Source organism: Falco naumanni, chromosome 2 (assembly GCF_017639655.2).
Source record: "Falco naumanni isolate bFalNau1 chromosome 2, bFalNau1.pat, whole genome shotgun sequence".
NCBI lineage: Eukaryota > Metazoa > Chordata > Aves > Falconiformes > Falconidae > Falco > Falco naumanni.
In genome coordinates this window covers 114,430,218-114,452,956 of record NC_054055.1, presented here as the reverse complement: position 1 = coordinate 114,452,956, position 22,739 = coordinate 114,430,218, and the positions used below count along the sequence as shown (strand labels likewise).

The 22,739-nt window shown below is 48.8% G+C and overlaps 2 protein-coding genes across 14 annotated transcripts in view; one reads left to right on the top strand and one right to left on the bottom strand.

Moving 5' to 3' along the window:
* BCL9 (BCL9 transcription coactivator) overlaps positions 1-2,773 on the top strand; it is a 61,889-nt gene extending 59,116 nt beyond the window's left edge. For 10 of the 11 annotated variants that reach the window (XM_040582944.1, XM_040582945.1, XM_040582943.1 and 7 more), the window contains one exon: positions 585-2,773. In XM_040582944.1, coding sequence (XP_040438878.1) covers positions 585-1,702 — 1,118 coding nt within the window. In that variant the 3' untranslated portion in view covers positions 1,703-2,773. The remainder of the gene's footprint in view (positions 1-584) is intronic. The other variant, XM_040582949.1, reaches the window with a different exon arrangement.
* Positions 2,774-8,584: 5,811 nt separating this feature from the next.
* On the bottom strand, positions 8,585-16,238 carry ACP6 (acid phosphatase 6, lysophosphatidic). 3 transcript variants are annotated; one of them, XM_040582935.1, is made up of 10 exons: positions 16,042-16,238; positions 15,272-15,400; positions 15,051-15,181; positions 14,315-14,394; positions 13,448-13,535; positions 11,721-11,853; positions 10,889-10,989; positions 9,426-9,521; positions 9,047-9,212; positions 8,585-8,763 (listed from the first exon to the last, which is right to left on the bottom strand). In XM_040582935.1, the coding sequence occupies exons 1-10, from the start codon at positions 16,219-16,221 to the stop codon at positions 8,623-8,625; spliced, it is 1,245 nt and encodes a 414-aa protein (XP_040438869.1). In that variant the 5' UTR covers positions 16,222-16,238; the 3' UTR covers positions 8,585-8,622. The 3 variants fall into 3 exon arrangements, with proteins under 3 accessions (XP_040438869.1, XP_040438870.1, XP_040438871.1); XM_040582936.1 differs by lacking the exons at positions 14,315-14,394; positions 15,272-15,400; positions 16,042-16,238 and having other exon boundaries at positions 15,051-15,159; XM_040582937.1 differs by lacking the exons at positions 13,448-13,535; positions 15,051-15,181; positions 15,272-15,400; positions 16,042-16,238.
* Positions 16,239-22,739: the final 6,501 nt, after the last annotated feature.

The window sequence follows — 22,739 nt, the reverse complement described above, 5'->3', positions numbered from 1 at the left end:
GGATGTTTCATGAAACTGGCAATTGGTAATGAATTCTTGATGAGTTTACCTGTAGCTTTGCTGTCTCACACAGTAATGATCAGAGTGGCTGAATATACCTGGGGAAGCTGGCTAATTGAATAAGTTCATGATGATAGCTCATTAACCTCATTGATTGCCGCCTCTTAGTCTTATGAGGGTTACCTGATTTATCTCTACTTGAGTTTTGAAAGGAGATTCAGTCACTTCCCAGTGGACAAGTGTCCATACACAGATAACGGGTCACAGACATGTTTGTTATTGCCTGTGTCACCTAGAGTGCCAGGGAAGCAGTAAAGGTGTGGGCTGGATTGAGATTGTACTGGCAGAGCAGGCTTTGATCACTTGTTGATAGGGCAGCGACAAGCTTAGGGAGGCAGCTGTGCAGATGGTTTCAGTTTTCTGGTTAAAGTAACGTTTTCCAGAGCCACTACTGATGTATTTTTATTAGCACAATTTTTTTTGTGCGCGCGCGCGGGCTTGGTAACCTTGCAGAAAGGTCTCTCGATAGCTTTATTGTTTATTATTTGCTGTTATCTAAATGTGATTCCTTATTTCTTCCCTAGGAATGGGCATTAATTCTCAGAATCCTCGAATTTCAGGTCCAAACCCAGTGGGTCCAATGCCAACCCTTAGCCCAATGGGAATGACCCAGCCTCTTTCCCATAACAACCAGATGCCCTCTCCAAATGCTATGGGACCCAATATACCTCCTCATGGGGTTCCCGTGGGACCCGGCCTGATGTCACACAACCCGATGATGGGGCACGGTTCCCAGGAGTCTCCAATGGTACCTCAAGGACGCCTGGGCTTCCCACAGGGGTTCCCTCCTGTACAGTCCCCTCCGCAGCAGGTGCCATTTCCACACAACGGGCCCAGCGGTGGACAAGGCAACTTCCCAGCAGGAATGGGCTTCCACGGAGAAGGACCTCTGGGGCGTCCTACCAACCTGCCCCAAAGTTCGACAGATCCAGCACTTTGCAAGACTGGAGGCCCTGGCGGTCCAGACTCCTTCACTGTTCTTGGAAACAATATGCCTTCGGTTTTCACTGATCCAGAGCTGCAGGAGGTGATCCGTCCTGGAGCCACGGGAATACCCGAGTTTGACCTGTCCAGGATTATCCCGTCGGAGAAGCCCAGCCAGACACTACAGTATTTCCCTCGTGGGGAGGTGCCCGGCCGCAAGCAGCCGCAGGGTCCTGGGCCTGGGTTCTCCCACATGCAGGGGATGATAGGAGAGCAGACCCCGAGGATGGGACTAACATTGCCTGGCATGGGGGGCCCCGGGCCAGTGGGAACTCCAGATATCCCTCTTGGGACGGCTCCATCCATGCCAGGTCATAACCCGATGAGGCCGCCTGCCTTCCTGCAGCAAGGCATGATGGGGCCGCACCACCGCATGATGTCACCAGCACAGACGGCGATGCCTGGCCAGCCCGCGCTAATGAGTAACCCTGTGGCCGCGGTGGGCATGATCCCAGGCAAGGACCGAGCCCCCGCAGGGCTGTACAGCCACCCGGGCCCTGTAGGGTCGCCTGGTATGATGATGTCAATGCAGGGCATGATGGGACCCCAACAAAACATCATGATTCCCCCCCAAATGAGGCCCCGAGGTATGGCTGCTGACGTTGGCATGGGAGGATTTAGCCAAGGCCCTGGAAACCCAGGGAACATGATGTTTTAAGCTGCTACCATAAGACTGGATGTTCTGATCCTTGTCAAGATGAGATTCCAAGTCCTGAGGGCTTTTTTGGGAGCTTCAGGAGTACAGTTTGGCCATGCAATAGGTGAAAAGAGACCAGAGGACGCTTTGGGAAATCTCGAATGTATGGAATTACCTGAAAAAAAAAATTATTCATTTTAACAGGTTGTTTTTTTTTAAGATTTATTTTTTAAAAATTATTTTTGTGGACTTGGGTATCCCGTGACGGCACCTGCTTTGAGAATCTGTAGCTGTATTTTGAGAATTGCCATTTGTCACAAGTTGCACCATTCTCTGTATGTTTACGTCCTTCGGACTGGCTTCTCCCAGGACTCTTGGTTATTTTTGGGGTTTTTTGTGTACTGTACTATATTGTAAAAGGGATTTTAGCAGAGACTTTAGTCTTTGGGGTGAGAGGAGAATGGGATTCTAGGCTGTTTACTTTAGGTGGAGAATCCATCTTCAGAACTTCGGACTATTTTCCTTCAACTCCAATGTATAGAAAAACCAAACTACGACCTCAGAGCAGAGTATTAATGAAAAGCACAAAAAGGAACTTAAGTTCAGTGAGGAGAATCTTTTAAAAGAAATAAATAATAAGTTAAGGACATATTTTTCAAATTATGGCGTGCTGTCCAGCACCTTCTGTCTCTCCCTCCCACTCTTTATTAAATAGGCTTCTCTCTCTCTCTCCGTCCCCCTTCTGTCTCCTCCTATGGCAGCTGCAATACGTTGTGTTATTTTGGGGAGTAAATCTAGGAGAGCCTCTCCTCATGTGGGGACTCTTCCCACTTTTAGGAAGGGGCTGGACTTGGACACTGTTACATCCTACAGTAGTCTCTCTCACTGTTTCCTATTCTCCTTTTCTTAGAAACCCCAAGTGATTTTATTAATGTGGGAGTGGAACAGACACTAAAAGTTATCCAGGATTTTTTTTGTGGTTATTTTTTTTTCCTCCCCAGCGTAAAACGTTCTGTGTAACCTCCATTAAATTTGGTACAAAACCACTCGCCAGGGCTGTGGTGTCAGAAAAATAAAATATATTGTTTCTTACAAAAATGAACTGTCTTTTTTTTTATCCAGTCCAGTTGTTTCTGTGTACATCAGACAGCTGGCCAGATGACTGCTTGCTCTTCCTTACGGTCACAGCCAGCCTAGAGGCCAGGTGGGGCAAGCTTTGGCAGCTCCTAGAAGTCTGGTCTGTAGGCAGCTGCATGCTCCTTGCAAGGCACTTCTGTTCACTTAATCCTGAACCGAGCTTGTTTTTTTCTCAGAGTAAGGTCTTATTTCAGAACACCCCAGGGACAATTGTTACAGTCTTTCTTCCTCAGTTTGTCGAGGGTCAAGGAACAGATGAAACGTTGTCTCTGTCACTTCCTCCTGGTGAGTGTTTGCAGCACTACAAGGTACGTGGTTTTGAGCTTTCCCTGAGCAGCAGTGTCTGTCTGCTGAGCACCGTGGTCCAGTGCTGTGCGGCGGGGCACTGGGATTGAGTGTCCCCCTGGGGGCTTTGGATCCGGTAGGGTCTTGGACTGCCGGTGCTCAGAGGCTGAGATAGTGGGGGATGGATGAGCTTAAATACCAAAGGTGAGAGGGAAATCATCAGTACGCAGATTTTTATCAAGAAAACCCTGCTGGGTAAATTGTTGCTTTGCCACAGTTCTCATCGATCAACTCCTAATCCCCTGTCTTTTCGAGCTTGCCTTTTGAGAGGATTTCGGCGAGAAGGTTTTATGGTTTTGTCTATGAGGAGTGAAAGACTTGATGCTGAAACATGGACTGGGAGTTGAGCCCTGCTCCTGGAGAAGATCGGGGTGTGGATCTCTAGGGCAGGGCTCTATGGCTGGCTGCTCTTCGGTCCCCCAGTGCTGTATATGGAGTGTGTCGTTTCTGTCCCTCCTTCCACCTACTGTTACTTGAAATTCTTTCAATGAGTAGTTTCCTCAAAGGGCTGGCTATTTGGCGTGAAACTTCATGTGGAGAATGAGTCTCTTTAATATGCTTGTGCGTGAGAGTTTTTTGGAGTTAACTGATGCTTAACAGGTGGAAAAAGAATTGCTGTCGGTGGCCAGTTTACCAAAGTTTCGTTGCTAGTGTTACAAAATGAGTGAAGCCACACGTCGTTGCAGGCACGCAAGCCTCAGAGCCTTCTGTTGCCTGCTTCCAAATTCACCTTTGTGCTGTCATGCAAATTTACAATGATTTTGGGTGAGAATTACTCTTTTGACAAAGTGTAGGATGTATGTTGTGGTGCTTCCCTCTGACAAGCAGCGTGCCTGAAGCACGGGCTTGTCAAGATTTTAAGAAGAGCTGACAATGACACAGTAAGTGTTATTTCTGTAGAGCGGAGTTACCTCTTCTTTAAACGGTTGCACAGCTCCCTTTTGCATGGGGACTGTCACGGTGCAACCATTTTAAGTGTTGCCACTTCTGCCACAACTCCTGACTGTTTTTACCGTGTCAAAGCAAACTTCTTGATCGACGTGGAAATAACCTGGAGGGTTTGGGGTTTTTTTAACAGCCTTTTGCAGTGCCTCCTATGTCTGTTGAGGCATTTTGAATAGCAAAGGATTTAAGGTGACTGTGACTCATTCTAGAAAAAAATTAGCCTAGGGGATTCACTGTCTCAAAGCCACTTGATAGTGAAAGGGTACATTTAAAAAATGCTGGATAATTAAAGTACCTTCTGTGTCTGTCTAACTTAAGATGCTGGCATTCGGTATCTTAACAAGAGTTTTCCTACAGAAAATGCAGATGATGTGAGTTCTCCTGAGTCCACGTAGGTGCACTCAACCTCAGTGGCATTGCCTGGTTTGCACTAGGTGATGGACAAAAGATGCTTAATACTTTAGTCAGCTCCAGTCAGAAAAATGACTTGGTAGATGTAAACTGAACTTCTTTGTTTCCCTCTGATTCTACTTCTCCCCTTTTTGCTTTGCAAATGAAAAAGCTTTCTAGTTGCCAGCTTTGCAAATTCACCTTGGGTTCTGTAAGTCAGGGTCTGTTCTCTCCTGCTTATTTATAATCAATAGTAACTGTGACTCAGCTCTGGTAGTCATGGTACAGTTGAAGACGGAAAGTGAGGTTGCCATTTTTAGTTTTCTTCCCCTCCCCCTCTTTTTTTTTTTTTTTTTAAACTTTCAAATCATCCTCCTCCACCTTTGTTTGAAAGAATGAAATAGGCTTTATTCATACATGCTTGGCTGCTCTTCCTCTCTAGTAACATGGGAGGAAACAGTCTGCTGTTCAAATTATCTCATCCCAGATGGCTGCGCAGCCGGAGTGCGGAGAGACTTAAAAGGTAAACCCAGCAGATGGTGAACTTCTGAAACGCAAAGTAATGTGCCTGCTAAATCAAAAGTTTAAAATATTTGAAATCTGTTTGTTTTAAAGTAGTAGGCTGTTGCAAACAGGTCATCTGTGAAGTACGCTGGCAGTTTTAAGCACTGTCCAAATAAACGTGAGCTTTGTACCTGTATCATGGGCTAGCTAATCTACCAAAGACCTGACAAGCAAGTAGCCAGCCTTGCGAGTTTAGTCATGACCTCCTAGTGGCATCTAGTGGGTGACATTTCAGAAGATAGACCAGTATGTGGAGATCTGATCCGCGTTGGTCTTGGGTGGGATATAAATGCTGGTGGTGCTTCTGGCACAATATGTGTACCCTGGAGTAGGATGTGGGTGCCCACCTCTTCCTGAGGATAAGTATGAATCCTAAACACGCAGTTCTTAGGCTGCTGGAACGCAGCGTTTGTTGTGCCAGAGTGTTGGGGCCATTACAAACATGGCATATATGGGGCTTAATTTTGCAGTGCTTGGTATGGTGCCAGTCTGCTGTGCTGGTTTTCATTCTGGTGGCAGAAAATGCAGTGTTTCGTTGGTGGTGCTCTTCTGCACTCACGATGGTGACTGTTTTCCTCCTGCAGCCTTGGCAGGCTGTTGGCTGAAACCTGTTCCCTATTTTGATACTTCTCAAGGAGAAATGATCCATGTTTTTTGATATAGGCCTGTATTTAGTAGAGCACTTCACTGTAACAATTGGTGGTAGTTCTTAAGCTAAAAAAGGTGAGCTGTCTTGCATATGTGCTGTGTCATCTTTCCGGTGAGGTGAAAGATTTTTCAGTTTTTAGCCAGTCCACATAGTTTCCGATAATTTCTCTTAATGCTGTTGGTTGTGGTAGGCATGTACCACCTAGCTTTATCATGCTCTTTCTGCTTACGGTTAAAGCACGTTTTAAGGTCTGAAGAGCACTCCTGATAAAGACCCAGACTACTAGTTTTATTATGTTGGATTTATTGACAAATATGCCAAGATCACTAAACTCTTGATCTTTTGACTTTAACTGGCAAACCTTTTGTGCCGAGAGATGTAGGTCCTTGTGACTCATGCACTCAGGTTTGAAGCTTACGGTCGTGTTTGAGTCAGAGAATGAGGCAGGAAAAAAAGTGATACTGTTTTTTTTCTGGGATGTTGGAAACTTTTTAAAAAAGGATGTTTACAAGGAGAAAACAAAACCTTAAATTTAAGTTGACATCTTTCCTGCCAATTACCTACTATACTAACATTGCCTTAAATTAAACATATTGTGTGAGGATAGGTTTGCAATGCAGAATAAGAAGGACGTCTTTTAGGCTTAAGTTGACCAACTTGCGTTAACTGTATTGGACTAATATAGCAAGGCAGACAGACTAACTTGGGTTAGCAGCCCCAGCTCAAGTTTGAAGGAACCTGAGGTTGTACATACTAGCTGCTCGTGTCAGCAGTTCTCATAGTAACAGCCCAGGGTAAGAAAGTTTTGGATTTCTTTTTCTGTCCCCTGGGATTTGTGTCTTTCCCAGTCCTAGGAAGGAGTCAGCCTATTTATGTAAATGCACTGGTTCCATGGGAAATTGTTGATTTCTGGAAGTTTTTACTCCACGTTCTCAGAAATGTCTCAGCTCTTCCATGCTGTGTTTGCAGTTCAGCACTTCCCACTTACCTGTGTCCTTTGGTCTTAAAACTTCCAGTGTCCCACCAGGCCTCTTCTGAAATGGTTGTTTGTTAGCTGTGGTCAGAAATAACTCCTCCTCGATACTGTGGGCCACGACTGCCATGGAGGAGTTTAGTAGGATGAGACCAATGCACAGCCCAACCACTTCTATGCTGAGGGACAGGGTGAGGCTGGAGCAGGGCACAGAGGGCACTGCAGAAACCCTGTGGAGGGCAATGATGAAGTAACCTGTTCCCAGCAGAGGCCTCTTCCTTGCCACTGCCAAGAAGCTGGCCTGTTTCCCTGAAATATTACTGAAATGTATGTTACCCTGCTTAGAGTGATACGATCACTTCAAGTGTGAATGCAGTGCCCTTTAAGAATCTTACCTGCACTAGAACAGCTTGCTGAATTCTGCTGGTCTTGCCCATGTTGCGGTTTTTAACCTGGTGGTTGGTCAGTTTTGCTGGGAGATGCTCCTAGCTCTTGCTGAGGAGAAGGTGTGTGAATTCCCCCTTTGTCTAGTGGTGTGGCCAAAGCCTCTCATGCGGTTCCCCGATACCCCTTTCCCAAGGAGTCCACGTCTCACAAATAACTTGCAGTCGTATGCCTGATGTTTCCATCGCCATTCTCCAAATACTTCAGACTGTGCATAACGGAGAGCTTGATCAGAGCAGAACACACTGTTCTTAAGCAAGGGTAGGGCCATTGATTTTTATACAATGGCATTACGGGTTTAGGCTGTATAAAAACTTGGTGAAAAGTAACAATGTTTTGTTTGCTTTCCTGACAGCTTCTAATAGCAGTTCAGTGAGACCTCCAGCTATGTATTTAGGATTCAAATTATTCTGTTCACTGTGCATGGTGTCAACATGTAATTGTGGTGGGGGCAGGCTAATGAGAGAGTAGAGGTAAATCCAGCCCACGCTTCTCAGGGAGAAGGTACTGTAGTGCCTCCAGTCACATATCTGTCAATGACTTACATTAACATCACTGCAGTCTGTTTTTGCTAAGTGGAGGGGAAAAAAAAAAAAAGGGGGGGGGGGTAATGCAGAAGCAAAACTGCAGGGCCATTTTAGTATGTGGTCCCCCTATTTTAGCCTTTACTTATCCCAAAGAAATAGGTCAGGATCCAAGTTTTATTTACTGATTGAAAGTACTTCTGTTGGCTATGCTGGTGTATTCCTGTTTCATGAAGTGCAAAATGGATGCGACGCTGCTCAAAGCTGAAGTCAATAGCAGCTCCCCGGACTTCCTTGTTAAAGCACATTAAGCAGAGTTCACCAAGAGTGCATGTTCTTGTACTTGGCCCACTGTGGTTGTTTTGCATGTTCGCAGCAGAATTTCCATAATTACAGGAGTGCAGGAAAGAGGTCTGGAGGCTTTCTGTCCCTTTGGAGAGGTTTTGTGTGCGCAAAAATGCCCTCAAGAAGATGGGGTAGCTAAACGCTATGCAATTTGGGAGGTTCATCTGTCTGCAGAGCAACCCTCCAACATGACAAGAGAAAAGGAAAGGCACAGTGGCTTCTGCAGTTCAGCATACACAAAAGCAATCGTTATGTCAAAGTTCTCAAGTCTGGCAGCACAGAGCAAGCTGGGCTTCATCCCACAGTCCCAGCAGATGAGGAACAGGTATGTTTTCTATCATATTCCCGAAGCAGCAGGGCCGTTTAAAAAGTCTGTTCTCTCCCTTGCTGCTTTCAGCCTTTGTGCTTTTGCTTGGCTACCTCAGAAGTGAACTCAAGCCATTCTGTTATGTGGCTTCTTTCATCTGGCTGCTAACAGTGGAAAGTGACACTGTGCCACCCTGTGTCTGGTAGGAAAAAGTCCCCTTATCTAAAATACCTTTTGAGTGGAGAAGGCTGGCAGGAATATAAAGAAAAATAGTCAAAGATTGTGACAGTAACTTAATTTTAATTTAAGACAACTTAATCATGAGTCAGTTTGCTGATTCCCCTCCATTTGGGAGCACAGGTTATCGTACTCCTCTGGACTGACTGAGTACTGTGAAAGAACTTCTAGAAATTCTTCAAGTGGGCAGAGACCTGCTCTACATCCTTTCACCACTTGTTCCTGCAAAGGCAAAGAGACAAAATCACAGATCCTGTGTGTTGGCAAAGCCCTTTTTTGCTGATACTGATGCATTCTGCAACAGGGAAATACGCTAGTCGAGGCAGAGGTTCAGAGTCTTTGCCTAAACAGATATCTTGGCTACCGCGGATGCGCGGTAGGTGTCTTACTCTGTTATATGGCTTGATGGCATGCTCAGAACAAGCCTTGTTTCACACCTTTACACAGATGCATGGCAAACCCAAAAGCCCAAGGTTTGTACAAGGGGCTTCCCCTGGGATCTTACCTCTCCATGGTAAGATACGCGAACAAACCACTCTTTGGACTGTTGGTGCTGATAGAGTTCCAGGGTCACATCGGCAGCATAAGGTGGCCACTTGTGATCAAAGGTGCCCAGTGCCACCAGGAGAGGAATAAGGGTAACGTCGTGAGAAGCATAGAGAATGAGCTTTCTGTTAAAAAGGGGGAAAAACAAACAAAACCCAAACCTAACATGTTAGCTGTGTACCTCCATGGATAGCCAGCAGCACTTGGGCTTTCTCTAGCAGATGAGCACTCGTTCTCTTTAACACACACACACACACTCAATATCCTGCTGAACCAGCCTTTTGCACTGACAGCAAGTCAGAATTTATAACTGTTGGAAGAAGAGATCTGCCCTGTACCTGGCCCTTTCAGCTGCAGATGAGGGATCTATTGCTTCTGTAATGTTCTTCTGTAAGGTATAGAAAAGGAGACCAACACTCATCTGAAGAACTTCTCTAAGAAAAAAAAAAAAAAAAGGCAGAAATAAATTACTAGGTTTTAAACTTTCAAATTAAATAATTTCAAATGAACACCTGGGAACCGGCTTTTCTCCTACAAATTGATAACATGTATAGCGTGTACCTAGGAACTATTAAATGCAACTCCTGTGGTTACTTTTTATTTCGGCAGTTACATAGTCACCACAGAGGTTCTAATGTGATTGCAGATTGGGAGGGGAGAGGTGTTAACAAGCAGTCTCATGAGGTCTGGCCCACATAAAGGGAAATCTAGAAACTCCTTGATGTTCTCTATGCTGTTTTGTTTCCCTAGTTGTGATTTTTTTAGATGCATGGTTTTCAGCTAGGGAAGATGACTGCAGCTGCCTGTAAAACAGCAGCTGAAGTTGCTGGAGTCATTGGCAGGAAGGGGAGGGGTGGGATTCGAGAAGGTGGTGGCTATATTTTAAAATTAGCTTTTATCCCTGTATTGCATAAAGAGATCTTTAGATGTCTTCTTGTGTGAAAGACTCGCTCTACCTAATGAATACATCAGTGCAAATGAAGGATGAGTGCCACTGTGACTGTCCTGGGTGTCGTGGGAGTGGGGGAAATCAGAAAGTCAGTCTTTCGGTACCCAAGATCTCTAACACAAGTTAAAAAACAAGGCTAAGGACCCTAACAGAAAAGGCAGTCCTATACCACCGCCCAAGAAGAGCTGGCGAATATAGCAGCTGCAAATGAATCCAAAAGGAAAAGGGCTGCTAGGCTAGCAACTCGGCCGCCTTCACAAACAACTGCGGAGGAGGTAATTAACTGCATGTAGCAGCAGGTACTTTTGCAAGTAGTTGCATGTGCGCAAGGCCTGGCATCACCTTTTCCACTAGCACTAACACTTCTCAGCCCAGCTGTGCAGGTGCCATCCCTGAGATAAACTTCCCAGGTTGGAATTCAGACTGTAGTTGTGCACCTGCAAGGGCAGCCTCAGTGCTCAGGCTGGAGGCATCTCCTATGCTCTTCTCCTTTTGCCTTTGATGCAAGTTCCCTTAAACAACTGTGGCGACTGAGGTGTTCTCTGCTTACCTCAGTGGCTTACTACTGTTCCTCAGAGGCTACTTGCTCTGTGACTGTCAGCCAAACGGGATGCAAGCCTACATCTTGGCCTCCTCAGTATGGCCTCCTCTTTCCTAGCTCATGTTTCTGGCTGAAGGCACTGGACTTACTGAGATGGCTGAGGCACAAACCTCGTGAGGGGTAGCCTCTGGTGGGGGCATGCAGCAGATCAGAAATGACTTCTGTCTGCTGCAGTAAGCTGGTGTAGCTCATCTGCCCTGGCCGAGCCTAAGACAACCCTTAAGGCTGGAGGCATGGATACAGGCAATCACCTCGAACCATCTTCCAGAAGGAAAAGCACCGAGTCAACAGATCGACGTTCAACTGTCTGCTGAAAGTTCTTCAGCACAGGGCAGCTTGGCAAATTGTGCACCTGAAAGGAGAAGATGTAGTGTAACAAGAGGGGGTTGACCCTTTCTGAACCCAGCCAGAAGACACATGGATGCCTGCCCACAGAAAACAGCTGTTCACGTCACAGCATTTGTACTACAGTATTGTAGCACCATGTACAGTACTACGGTGTGCACGTGAGGGGTTCTAGGGTGGTTTTAAACACACAGAACTTTCTCTGTGTACCAAAAGGATGGATGTTTGTTCTCAAGGATACATTTCTACGTGATGGGAGTGTAACTCCTTGAGCTATTCAACCAACAGCCAGACCAACTCGCATTAGCTCAAGCAAAAAAGAGGTACTAAGGGGGGTACAAAAAAGCCCAGCTCCCTTCCAGTGGCAGAAGCAGTCTGGCTTACAGGTAGTACGGTGGAACCAGGATTACGATGACTCTGCTAAGTGCTGACTGCCAAAAAGGGAAAGCACTTTGTAACGGAGTAAGCAAGGCCAAACTGCTCTTAGCTCTGCTTCATTACATTTAAAAGAGGCACTGGATTTCAAGGTAAGTACTGGAGATGAGTCTTCACCCATGCTGGAGCAAGGCTTACTCCACATCTCTCTTTTTAAAATGCTGTTTCTACAAACTTTATGGACTACATAGAAAGGTACTGGGGTACCCACTGGTATCGGTGTTGGCACTCCATGGTTTCCTCCATATGCATGGTAAAGGGATGTTTCTTTCTGTGACAGTGCAACAGAACTGCTCAGCTCACCTGCTCAGCAAGAATGTTATCAAGGAGGAGAAAAAAATCCACAGACTTATCATCATCGATACCCATCTTCTCCTTAATTGTTTTCAAGTCATCAGAGATACCTGGCTGTTGCAGAACATTCTTCAACTTATGCCTGTCAGGGAATTAAGAAAACAAACCAAAAATTTTTAATACATCAGACTTCCTATGTTTTAGGGGTTTTTTGTGACCCTAGCCCAGTGGACCCTAGCCTCACATCAGTGAGGGGTAAAAGAGAAGCACCGCAGAATGAGGGATTCCTGATGCTGGAAGTCTAAGATGGAGAGCAGACAGACACCATGTCTAGATGTCAAGGATCGGAGGTGTCTATCTGCTCTCACAGAGGTGGGGGAAAAAAATTAAGATGAGATGGTAACACCTCAGAAGTGGTTCCCATAAGGAAGGGCTGTGTATCAGTTAACAGATCTAGTCATACTGGAACAGAAGAAGTCTGCGTCTTCAGGGAGTACACCCTTAACTGCCTCATGAAAGGAGAAGGGGTAGCAGCTTTGAACTGATTGCTGTATGGTGTGGGAAAAGGGAAACACCTAGATACTTAGAGCTTAAATTCACCTCTCACTTTCTTAGAAGCCTCTTCACACTGGTTTAAACTTATTTTTAAAAGGTTAGCTGGAACATCCATGCTGGTCACGTACTTAAAGCAAATTATGTTGCATAGGTTTGGTCTTCTCTGACCCTGGTCTGTTGGGGAGGAGGTGGGAAAAGTTTCTACGTTTGCTCTTTATTTTTTTAGGGACAGCTCTGGTTTCTGTTTGAAATCAAATGTGCTAGGAGTTCTGGCATAGGTAGCCTATAAGCTGAGGCTGTGCTTATTACTGCAGCTTAAAAAATCTACCTTGATGTGGTCACACAATGTGCTCAGTTGGTGGGCTGAGGGGGGAGTGGAAGAGATTGCAGTTTACTCCCTTTTTGGACAGCTGATGTTACTAGAGGGGGCTGAATGTGCTGCTTTTATGGGCTGTCGCCTCACCACTTTCAAGAAACAATCCTTTGCCTGCAGAATCAAGCATTATATAATGAGCTTTTGCAAGTGATTTCTGACAACTCTTGAATTTTGGACAAAAATATGCCACTGTATAATCCAACTAAACCATAATACATTTTTTTTCTTGTTCAGATTCCACCCCCTGCCCAACCTGACACAGGCATTCAGAGTACTTGACTCTGCAAACATTAACTGTTCTTTCTATGTAGGATGTTCCTTATTTTACTTCATTAGTCTTTGTTAAATCTGTTAAGGCTGAGTATATTTCAGTTTCTTCAAGGTATAAATGTGACAGGAATGTTGTAATAACCCCCGAACCAGAAGTTGAATATAAAAGGAGGCCCAATATGTTCACAGTTGAAAGGCTTGTTAAGGGATGTAGATGACATTAATTCTGCCCTGCAGCAATGCCGCAGAATAGCTGTACATTAGCTAGTAATGAGTGTTTGCTAGACACAGACTAAATTAAATTGGTCTTTCAAGAAAAAAAAAAAAGTCCCTATTTTTTTTTTTTCTTATGGTGCCACTGCTTGGTACATGACTCTGCTCACTGAGTGTTTTATATAACTAGCTAACCATTCCAAAGAACAGTAAGTGGCAGGGGAAGAAACTGGGAAATGGGAAGAAAATGTGCTGTTTTAAATTGCTACTGCTGAAATGAAACAGCAGCGAAATCATAGGGGGAGATATGGTGGGCAATTACCTGCTCAGGCATTTCAGGCGCTGGCAGTTGTGGTAATTGGGGTAGAGGATTTCAGAGCTTGCTTCCTCAGTGACAATGACAACAGATCCTGTGGAAGGAGAAGGAAGCTTCTGCGATCACTAGTGCATCTGCATGTCTTTAGACTGCTTTAATCACTCCCACAGTCTTTGTCCTCAAGTCCATTGCTGCCAACTGGCAATTCCCCCTGAGCTATCACCTGCCAGACAAGCCACTGTGCTTGTTTCTGTGCACACAGCATTTAGTTCCACAGGGATGTCTGCTGTGCACCTTGTAAAGCTTTCTAGTTGCGTGCTCAATTTGTCTAGCGTTCGTATGTGCCAAAAATTAGTTTCTGTGTCATGAAGCGCAAGGAGCTCTGGCAAGTCACTCCTACTGCTTGCTCCTGGAACTGAATACGGAGGGAGCAGAGGTGATGTCTTGAAAACCCAGAGTGTATTTCTAGGGCATACAAGTAGTTGTCAGTTGCAGGATACAACTGAAAGTTACTCCAGATACTGAACTTGTAATGGATCTTGGCCAAGATACTTGGGTTTCTCTGAGAAACTTTTTTCAGACGCGCATCTCATGAACAACGGACCTGGAACTCTTTGCCCTCTTGATTCTGAAGCTAACCTCCTCAGTAGGTCTGAAATGTCAGCATTCGTGGCAACAGATCCAAGCTGAGCACCAGCAGAAAGCTACACAAAGAGAGAGGGAGCAAGTGACAACTTCGTAAGAACCCACAGAACCGGAAGAGTAGGGGGAAGAAGCAACAGCTGGGACCCAGAGAGAGTTGGGATGAGCAAGGTGTGTGTGCATCTAGGGAAGACTGAGAGAGGAAAGGCACGAGTCAGAAGTCTCCCCAACCTTCTTTCTGCTGTTGGTACAGCCCAGCTAGCAGGCACCGTGTGGACTCCAGATTCCGGAAAATATTAGTGGAACGGATGCTGAAACAGAGAAAGCAGTTCGTGAGGTAGCACTTTTTCTTTCACGTGGACACAGCTGCAGCTGGGGAGGACTTGCTGGAACTGAAGGTTCTGGTTTCGCTGCAGCTTTGGAAACCCGTGGTAGGATTCATCTTCCCTCACTTATAGCCATCTTAAAGGGCAGTTCAGATATAGGTGTCTATTTAACTTCCCTTCAGAGGCAAGTGGAGGTAACAAATTGGCACTTCTCTAGCATAATTTTTATCTCATCCTGAACCAGATGCTGCCAGCATTACTGATGCGAGCAGCAGGAGTGTGCTTCACCTCACTGCAATTTAGTCACTTAAGCTACAGTGAGTTAAACTGTGCTCCAGAAATGCCTGTTTCCCTTCACTCACCACAAAGATGCATGGTACCACCATCAATAGCTAAAACTAGGTGAGATGAACCTGTCCCTGGCAACACTCTCGGGATGGCTGGGGCATTGAATGCTTTGGGTCTCGAGTGAGTTCTAGTACCGGGCTCTGCAGGCTGAGCAAAGGTGAAGGGGCAGGAGCCACACAGTCTGCCTTAGGGCAGAGAAGGGTGTGCTGGTCAGAAAGTTGCCCTAGCACAGGGCTGCTTGTTGGGAGAGGGAGGAAGGATGGGAAGATCCAGGAGGGAACCGAGAAACTCACAAGACCTCAGCGGGCTTAAACGTTGGTGAGAGAAAGTTGGCTTCTTCCACGTATCTTCTCCTTAGCCTTTCCCCCAGGGCAAACATCTGCTGCATCCCTACTGTTGTCAGCTGTCCGGCGATTGCACCACCCTAAGTACAAAGAAAAGGAAGGGTCTCCAGAGGAATATGAAAATAAAGCCTACAGAGGGAACACGAAACCACCGCAAAATGCAGCCTCACCTTGAACGTGGTCTTTTTGTATTGCTCCTCGTAGGGCGAGGGAGGCCGAGGGCCTCCATTTAGGTCAGTCACCACGTAATCAAACTCGGTGTGAGCGGGCACGTCTAAAAGAGCGGGATGCCATTCCACCTGTTTCAAAACAGCGCTTCAGTGGAAAACGAGGACTTTCAAGAGCATTTTAACCAACGCCAGGCTGTTCCTCTGCGCTGCCTTGCCAGCGATGCAGGACCAAAGTGATCTCTGCGTGCAGAAGCGACGTTTGCTGGGTTTGCTCCTCCGCGGCGCATCCCCCGCCGGTGGTGCGCGGGACGCAAAGCGCTTGCTTTACTTCCCTGCCTTTACGGGACAGAATCTGCGGGAGATCGCTATCGCTGCTGTTCGTTACGCACTGAAAAGGCTTCGTGCGCGAACCACCCGAACTCCCACCGGCCGGCTCCAGCGGCCGCCCCCCCGGGGGCCGGGCCAACGGCGAGGAGCCCGAGGGGAGCGGGAGCGCCGGGCACCGGCCCCAACCGGCGGCGGGGGCAGCGCTACCCGGTGTCACCGCCGCTGCGGGCCCGGGCCCCGCCGCCCCTGCCCCGGGGGGGTCCCGGCCGCCGGCCCCGCACCCTGCCCCCGCCCGCCCCGCCGGCCCCGCCCCCCGCCCCCGCCCGCCCGCCCCGCCCGCGGGGGTCCGCTGGAGCTCCCCCACGTTCCCCCCAGATTCCCTCTCGGTAGCGCCTTGGGAAGGGGTAACAACCCCCCCGCCCCGGCCCAGGCCCGCTCCTCACCGGCGCTGCCCCCGGGAGCGGCCGCAGCGGGGTGCGCGCCCCGTGCCGGAACACCACCTGCACCAGCCGCAGCTCCAGGCCCCGCCGCTCCCCGCCGCCGTCCCGCTCCGCCGCCGCTCGCCGCCGCCGCGCCCACACGGCCAGCCCGCCCAGCCCCGCCAGCCGGGCCCCCCAGCCCATGGCGGCCCGGCACTGCGCGGGGGCCGGCGGGAAGCGGAGTTCCCCCACCGGCCGCGGGGGGCGGGCGGGCCCGGGGGCGGACTGCGGCTCCCGGCGGGCGGCGCGCCGCGGGGCCGGGCTTGCCGGGGAAGCCGCCGTCAGCGGGCGCGGCGGGTGGGGGCGGCCCCGGGGCGGAGGCAGCGCCGCCAACACCTGCGCGGCCGGGCCGGGCCGGGCCGGGGGTAGCGGGGCTTCCGCACGGGGGGCGGCGGTGCTGCCTCGCCTCGCCGCCTGTGTTGGCGCCTCCCGGGGCGGGCGCTCCCTGCGGGCCGGCTCACGGCGCGCAGGGGCCCGGCTTCCCGGCAGGGAGGCGTCGTTCAGGGCCGGGTTGGGGTGAGCGATTCCCGCTCTCCCCTCCGCCGGCACAGCGCGCTCCGGTGGAGGCCGCCGGGCCCGCGTTGAGCTGGGTGCGGGGAAGGGGCCTGCGAGGCGGAGGGTCCCCGCTGCCGCCGGTCAGCAGCCGCTGGCGGGGAGAGGCTCAGCCCTGCCGGGCCCGGGGCCTGTGCGCAGCCCGGTGCCCTCGGCGGAAGGGTTCCTGCCCGCAGTCCCCGCCGCCTCTCCCGGTAACGGCATGGCGGAGGTGAGGGGGGGAAGGGCTCTGCTCCTCGCCCGTCGCTTAGTTCGCTCCCTGCCTGCACTCGGCCGCCCCGTTAACCTTGCTGGCAAAGCCTTGCCATCAGCGCTACATGTGGCAACGGCGGTTTGTTCTTGTTTAGATAACGTCTTTTCCCGCTGTGAGTTCGCTAAACGCGGCCTTTTCCAGTTCGGATGCGCAGGTGCGGGCACCCGGGGAGGGGCAGCGGCACGGACCCGCGCTTGGCCTCTCCCACCGCGGCGCAGGGCCGGTGGCAGGCGCAGCAGCCAGGCGGGGGAAGGCACGGAGGGCTGGTCCCCGTGTGGGTCACCCGGTGTTACCTGGAGGCCCTCAGGGTTGTTTGTAACATGGGAGCCGCCTCCTCGGCCCCCCCGGCAGCACTCCTCGAAGCTGTCCCGGAGGGAACGTGAGCCCCATGCGTGGAGGTGCATGTTCCGCTCCTTGTCTCTTCAGGCCCTCGCTTCTCTTTTCCTGGCGGTGATCTGGAGGACTAGTGACTCTGTACAAATTAACTTCAATTCTATTTAGCATCTTTTTAGTGTAGTAGCCAGTAACTGCCCTGTTTGTGAAAGCTGGAGAGCTGTGCCTTCCTAAAGCCTTTCTTGGGCGTTATAAAGCAATCAACAGGTTCCTCGTCTCCTTGGTTCCTGCGAACCTTCTGGTTCAAGACCTGGTGGTAACAGTACTCTGGCATAAGTAATATTTTTATCAGGGAATAAACAGTTTGCTTGTTCTTTAGACCGTGTGTGTTTGACTTGGATTCATCGGGGATTCCTCTGTCCCCCCTTGTCTGCCATCCTGCCTCTTTAGGTATGTTACAGGCTCCAGTACTCCTTTTCCTGCAGGTTTGGACCTCTTACTTTACCCAGGACCTCGTTAATCCCCCCCCCCCCCCCCCCCCCCCTTCCTACTTGTGCTGATGGATCTCGGTGCCCTCCTTTTCCTGGTTACCCTTATCCTCTGCCTTCCCCCATTTCTCTTTAATCTTTCAGGGTGTGAACATTTTTTAAAGTCTTCAAGGAGATCAGGGGAAGCTTTACAGGAATTTGGGACGTTGGTGGAAGCTACCAAGCAGGTATTTTACTGTTTTTAAAGATCAGTTTATTAACTTCTCTGTAGACATTTGCAGGCCTGACCACAGTGCACTTGCTATCTCCCTCTTTCCGACTTTCCCATTTGGAAGCAGGCACTGTCTGTTGGGAGCTGGGGCACTCCCCAAGACGGTGGAACTGGTGGATTGTGGTCTTTGAAAGGCAGCACACCAGAAAAATGCTGTGGAGACTGGGCCAAAGAGGATGTCTACAGTAAATGAGGTCTTCGGGAAAGCTACCGAGTGCAGAATGCTGCAGTGAGGAGTTGGTGTCGCTGGGGGCTCGCAAAGTGCCTGCGGTTTGTTGCAAGGGTAAAGGAGTCCCTTCAGCGCCTCGTTGCTGCCCTAGGATGGAGCATCCCATCCTCTGCAGATGGTCTTGCCTTTGTTTCTAAGAATTTGATTTTCTGCGTGGTCTGTTGCCTGCCTGGACTCTGAGCTTTCGGGTATCTGTATGCTTCCTGCCACTTTTCCTTTGGTCTGTTGCCAGTGGCACACCATGGGTGACACGGGGTGAATGTCAGCCATACCTAACGCTTAACGCTAGGGCTGACATCATGATCCTTGGCCTGGCGTTGGCAGCACTCTACACCAGCAGAGACCCTTCTCTTGGCCCTGTTGAATTCAAAAGCTCAGCACCTCCAGTGAGTGCTGGCAGCCTGTAGGCTGCCTGTGCTGCCTGGGGCCAGCTGGGACAGTGAGGATGAGAGGACACAGTGTCCCTATTCCCGGCGTACCCTCCTATCCCATCTATTTCTCCCTGGCTCCCAGCTGTCCTGCTTTCCATTTTTTCCACTGCAGGCAATTAAAGAAATCCTGAAAAGAAACACAAGGTTATTTCCCATGAGGTCACCCCTGAAAGAAAGAGGAGCCCTGTGTGGATACACGTGTCGCGGGTGCCAAGCTGACATTTAGGCTTGGAAAAAAGCTCCATGCAGGCTGAACGCATGTGCCTGTAAATGTCCACTTTGCAGAGCCAGGATCTCCTGCTCCCAGGGGGACCCACTGGAAACCCATCTATAACCTGTGTCACCAGGGTGGCTCAGTGCTTGCCAGATTTAAGCGCAAGTTACCTCAAACCATTCTGGAGTCAAAATACCACGTTACAGATAGAAATCTGCGGCAAAAACAACTGAATAATTTGCCTTGTGTTGGGAGGAAAACGTGGCCATAAAAAGCAAGTCCTTTGAGTGGGGGAGGACAAGGATGAAGGAGCAAGAGGAGGGAGAGGATGGTGACGTGCACAAAGGCCAGAGGGAGGAACTGCTGCAGGTGGCAAGAGGTTGGCACGGCCACCAGGGCTTGCAGATGGGGGGATTTGGTGATCTCCTCGTGTTTCTCAAAGCAGTGCTGTTCTGAAAGGGTTACCTCAGTTTTCTGAGCTTAGAGCGTGTGAAACACAGATGCATGATGAGCAGAGAGAGAAGGAAAAAATATTTCAGAAGCCAAGAAAATAACAAATGGAGGAATCAAGCCTAAATCTTGTGTTGTGGGAGGGTGAGCAGGGCAAGGATGCTGGGGAATAGGAAGAAGTAGTTAAGGGGAGGGAGGGAAGGAGGAAGAGAGTGAGAGGTGATGTGATAGAAATGAGCAGAGGTGGAACAAGGAAAGATGCTCACAGTGAATTTATTTGAATGTCCATTGAAATGTTACCCTGGAATAAAACCCCAGTTCCTGTGAAGTTGTGAAGACTGGGACTGCAGGCTCCCTCCTGGGGGGACTTGGCTGCTGCCAAGCAGCATTACTGTTGAGATATATTTTAGAATATACCATGCCACAGCAGGTGTGTGCAATTAGAGGAGAGCTCTCCAAAATAGCAGGCGGCTGTCAATTTTTTAGCAAATGGTGTTGCCCTTTTTTTTTCTTTGTCCAACTGTGTTAGAAATTTATTCTAATATGCATCATCTTTACAAAAGCATTTTCAAAGGACCTGTTATTTTTACCCTTCTGTTACTTTTTGTGACCAGACAAGGAGCAGAAGGCTAATCCAGTGGCCACTGTGGGTGGGTTTTGTTCCACTGAAGGAAGTTAATGAACTCTAACAAACGAGAAAGTTTCAGGAAACCTTCCACTCTGAAAGCAGAGTGCAGATTTCCTCCTGGCTGGAATTTAACCAAATTAAAATGATTACTACCTTCGCAAAATATTACTATTGCAGTCATTTCCCTTTTTATAGTGCTTCACGAATGTATGACACCTCAGAATACTCCTGGATGTTAAGTTTGCATTTTCATCCTGATTTTCTTGAAGAGGAAACTGAGTCACAGTGAGTTTCATAGTTTGACCAAGCCGTGCAGTCATTTTGTGGCTGAAGCATTGGTAAGGTGTGCGACCAGCTATCATGATTAGATTTTTGTTCCACGACATGTATAGAAAGGAAATACTGTTTAAAAAATACCCGCCAAAGAAACTATTTAGCCTGATGAGCTCCAGTATTTTATGTTTATTGGATTAGGTGAACACCTCCCTGAACAAAGGGCTGTAGCTGTGGTGTGAATTGGAGATTTACCATAAAATGTCTGCCTAGTGGAGACACAAATAGCATCTGGACACCCCTTAGGTAGGTGAGCTTTTCCCCTCTGAATGGTAGGGGTCAGAAAATAGACTTATATTGCCTTGGCTTCTTTGGTTCCTTCCCGAGGGCTTTTTGCTCAGCAAGGGGACTGGGCTGGGCTGGACACGTTCTCCCACAGCTCTGCACCGCACAGGCTGCAGCTGCTCTGGGAAGCTGGCAGTGATGCTGGCTGCTGGAGGAGCGTGGTGGCATAACCAGGCCGGTGTGACTGCCCAAAGAGCCACAAGCAGCTCATGGCAAGCACGGTAGCTCCGTGCCCTGCTCTTGTGGGGCATGTGCCTCTTTGGGGAAGCTCCATGGAGTGCACGGAATACGTCTTAATGGCCAGGTACTTTGCTTGCCAGAGCGGCTTTTTGGTGGAGTGTCTGCTGCTCTGCTCTAGCACAAAATGTTTTCCTACTCTTCCAACTACCCCTTCCACCCCAAAATGTTTCCATGGCTGGCGCTCTAAGTCCAATTCAGGTGCTTTCGCTCTGGTCCCTTGAGGTGACGATGGCTAGCACAGCCTCAGGTGTTGTAAGTGGCAGGTCTCCGCTCTTGCAACGTGGGTAAGAATACGCGCAGCATTCATGTTCAGAGTCACAGGACGCTTTACCCTGCAGCCAGAACAGCTTTCACCATTCTGACTGTAGAGCTAACGGTGATGTCTCTGTGTCCTGCAAGGATCGGTGACCATGGTGGCTATTATAAACTAGTCAGTCTGGGCATGCAAACTGTATTGTGTTTGCAAAGTGCAGAAATTTATTTATAAATTGTTCGAGTGTGCTGTGTTCTTTCCTGTGGAGCTGTATCGCTCTTGTGTACTCCAGTCTGTCTGTTGCTGTGAACCTTGTAGCCAGCTGCTTTGTGAGCAAGGCGCCTGGGGAAATGGAAAGAATGTTTCCACTCCTAATTTCTGTGATCCTTTGGGGTGGAATCAGCAAGAATACACTCCTAAATGCCACTGGAGACCAAGCCCCTCCCTCAAGGCACCATTCCTGGTACGGCATACAGATCTATGCATCTCGTCTCCTTTTCTGCATGCTTTCACATCAGCAGTTTACCTTCCAGCAGTGAAATGGTCTGTCGATACTTGCAGGTCATATTTTTATTTCTGAATTGCTGCAGGTTATGTGGGACAGTCCTGGAAGTCAAGTCATGGCATTTAGAGTTGGTGTCATGAGGACATTTTCAAAGATTTTCTTCGGTGGATTTTAGAAACAGGGTATTGAGGAGTCAGTTGTTTCATGTCCCTTTTGCCTAGGGCGGCATGATTTTCCCTATCTTTTCCTTTTAAATTCCAGGCGCGGGCATTTGGTCATTGTCGGTGTGGTAGCAAGAGAGCTGGAAGCCGGCTGGTGCGCTGTGGGCAACACACCGATTGTGTGAAGGTTCATCCCCTGCCCTGTAATCTAGCACAGAAGATGCACTCCCTGCCTTCTGTTTTTCTTTTGTTCAAACTTTGTCATCCTAAACTGGATGATGCCTACAGCCATCTGCTGCATTTGGTAGTCTGCGGCATCATGCCGACTCAATTATGCGCCTCTCTGGGATAACAGCAGGCCAGTTTTCTCTTCAACTTTGAAAAAGTGCTTTTCCTGCGCAAAGGAAGGCTGGAGTAAGAAGGAACCTCCAGAAGCAAGCTGGATAAGCTGTTCCCAGCCACGTCGGGTGGACTCTTCATGTCTGCATGGTGGAGCTGTTTGGGTGCAGTGGGAGAGCTGCCAGTGTTTGAGATGCTGCGTCCTGCTCTGATGCGGTGGCAGACATGCTCCCCTGTGGCAGCATTTAACCATTTGGTGCTTTTAATCTTTACCACCTCCTTTGCTTTTTGTGAATATGTATTACACCAAGTGGTTTGAAATTAAAGGAGATGGTAGAAGTGTAAATGGTAGTCGCTTTTTTGTAAGCGCCCAGGGTAAGAGAGCTACGGGGAGATCACGCTGAGCCTTACGGTGGCTTCCTAGCAAAGTTGTTCTGTTATGCTTTTTCACACCTACGCACAAGTGCCCAAGCAGTAGAATTTATGTGTGTGATACAACCTGTGACCTCAGTCTTCTTCCTGTGGTGGGCTGGGGAGGCATAACTGGAATCTGGGGTAAGATGTAATCCTCTTATTTTGCTGCAGGCTCAGGATAAATTTTGAGGCTCCAGGGCTGCTTCCAGTTTTCTTCTTTGCCTTCCCTGCGGGTGGTGGACCTGATGGGTTTCAACATGCCGTCATCCAGGCTTGCCGTTTC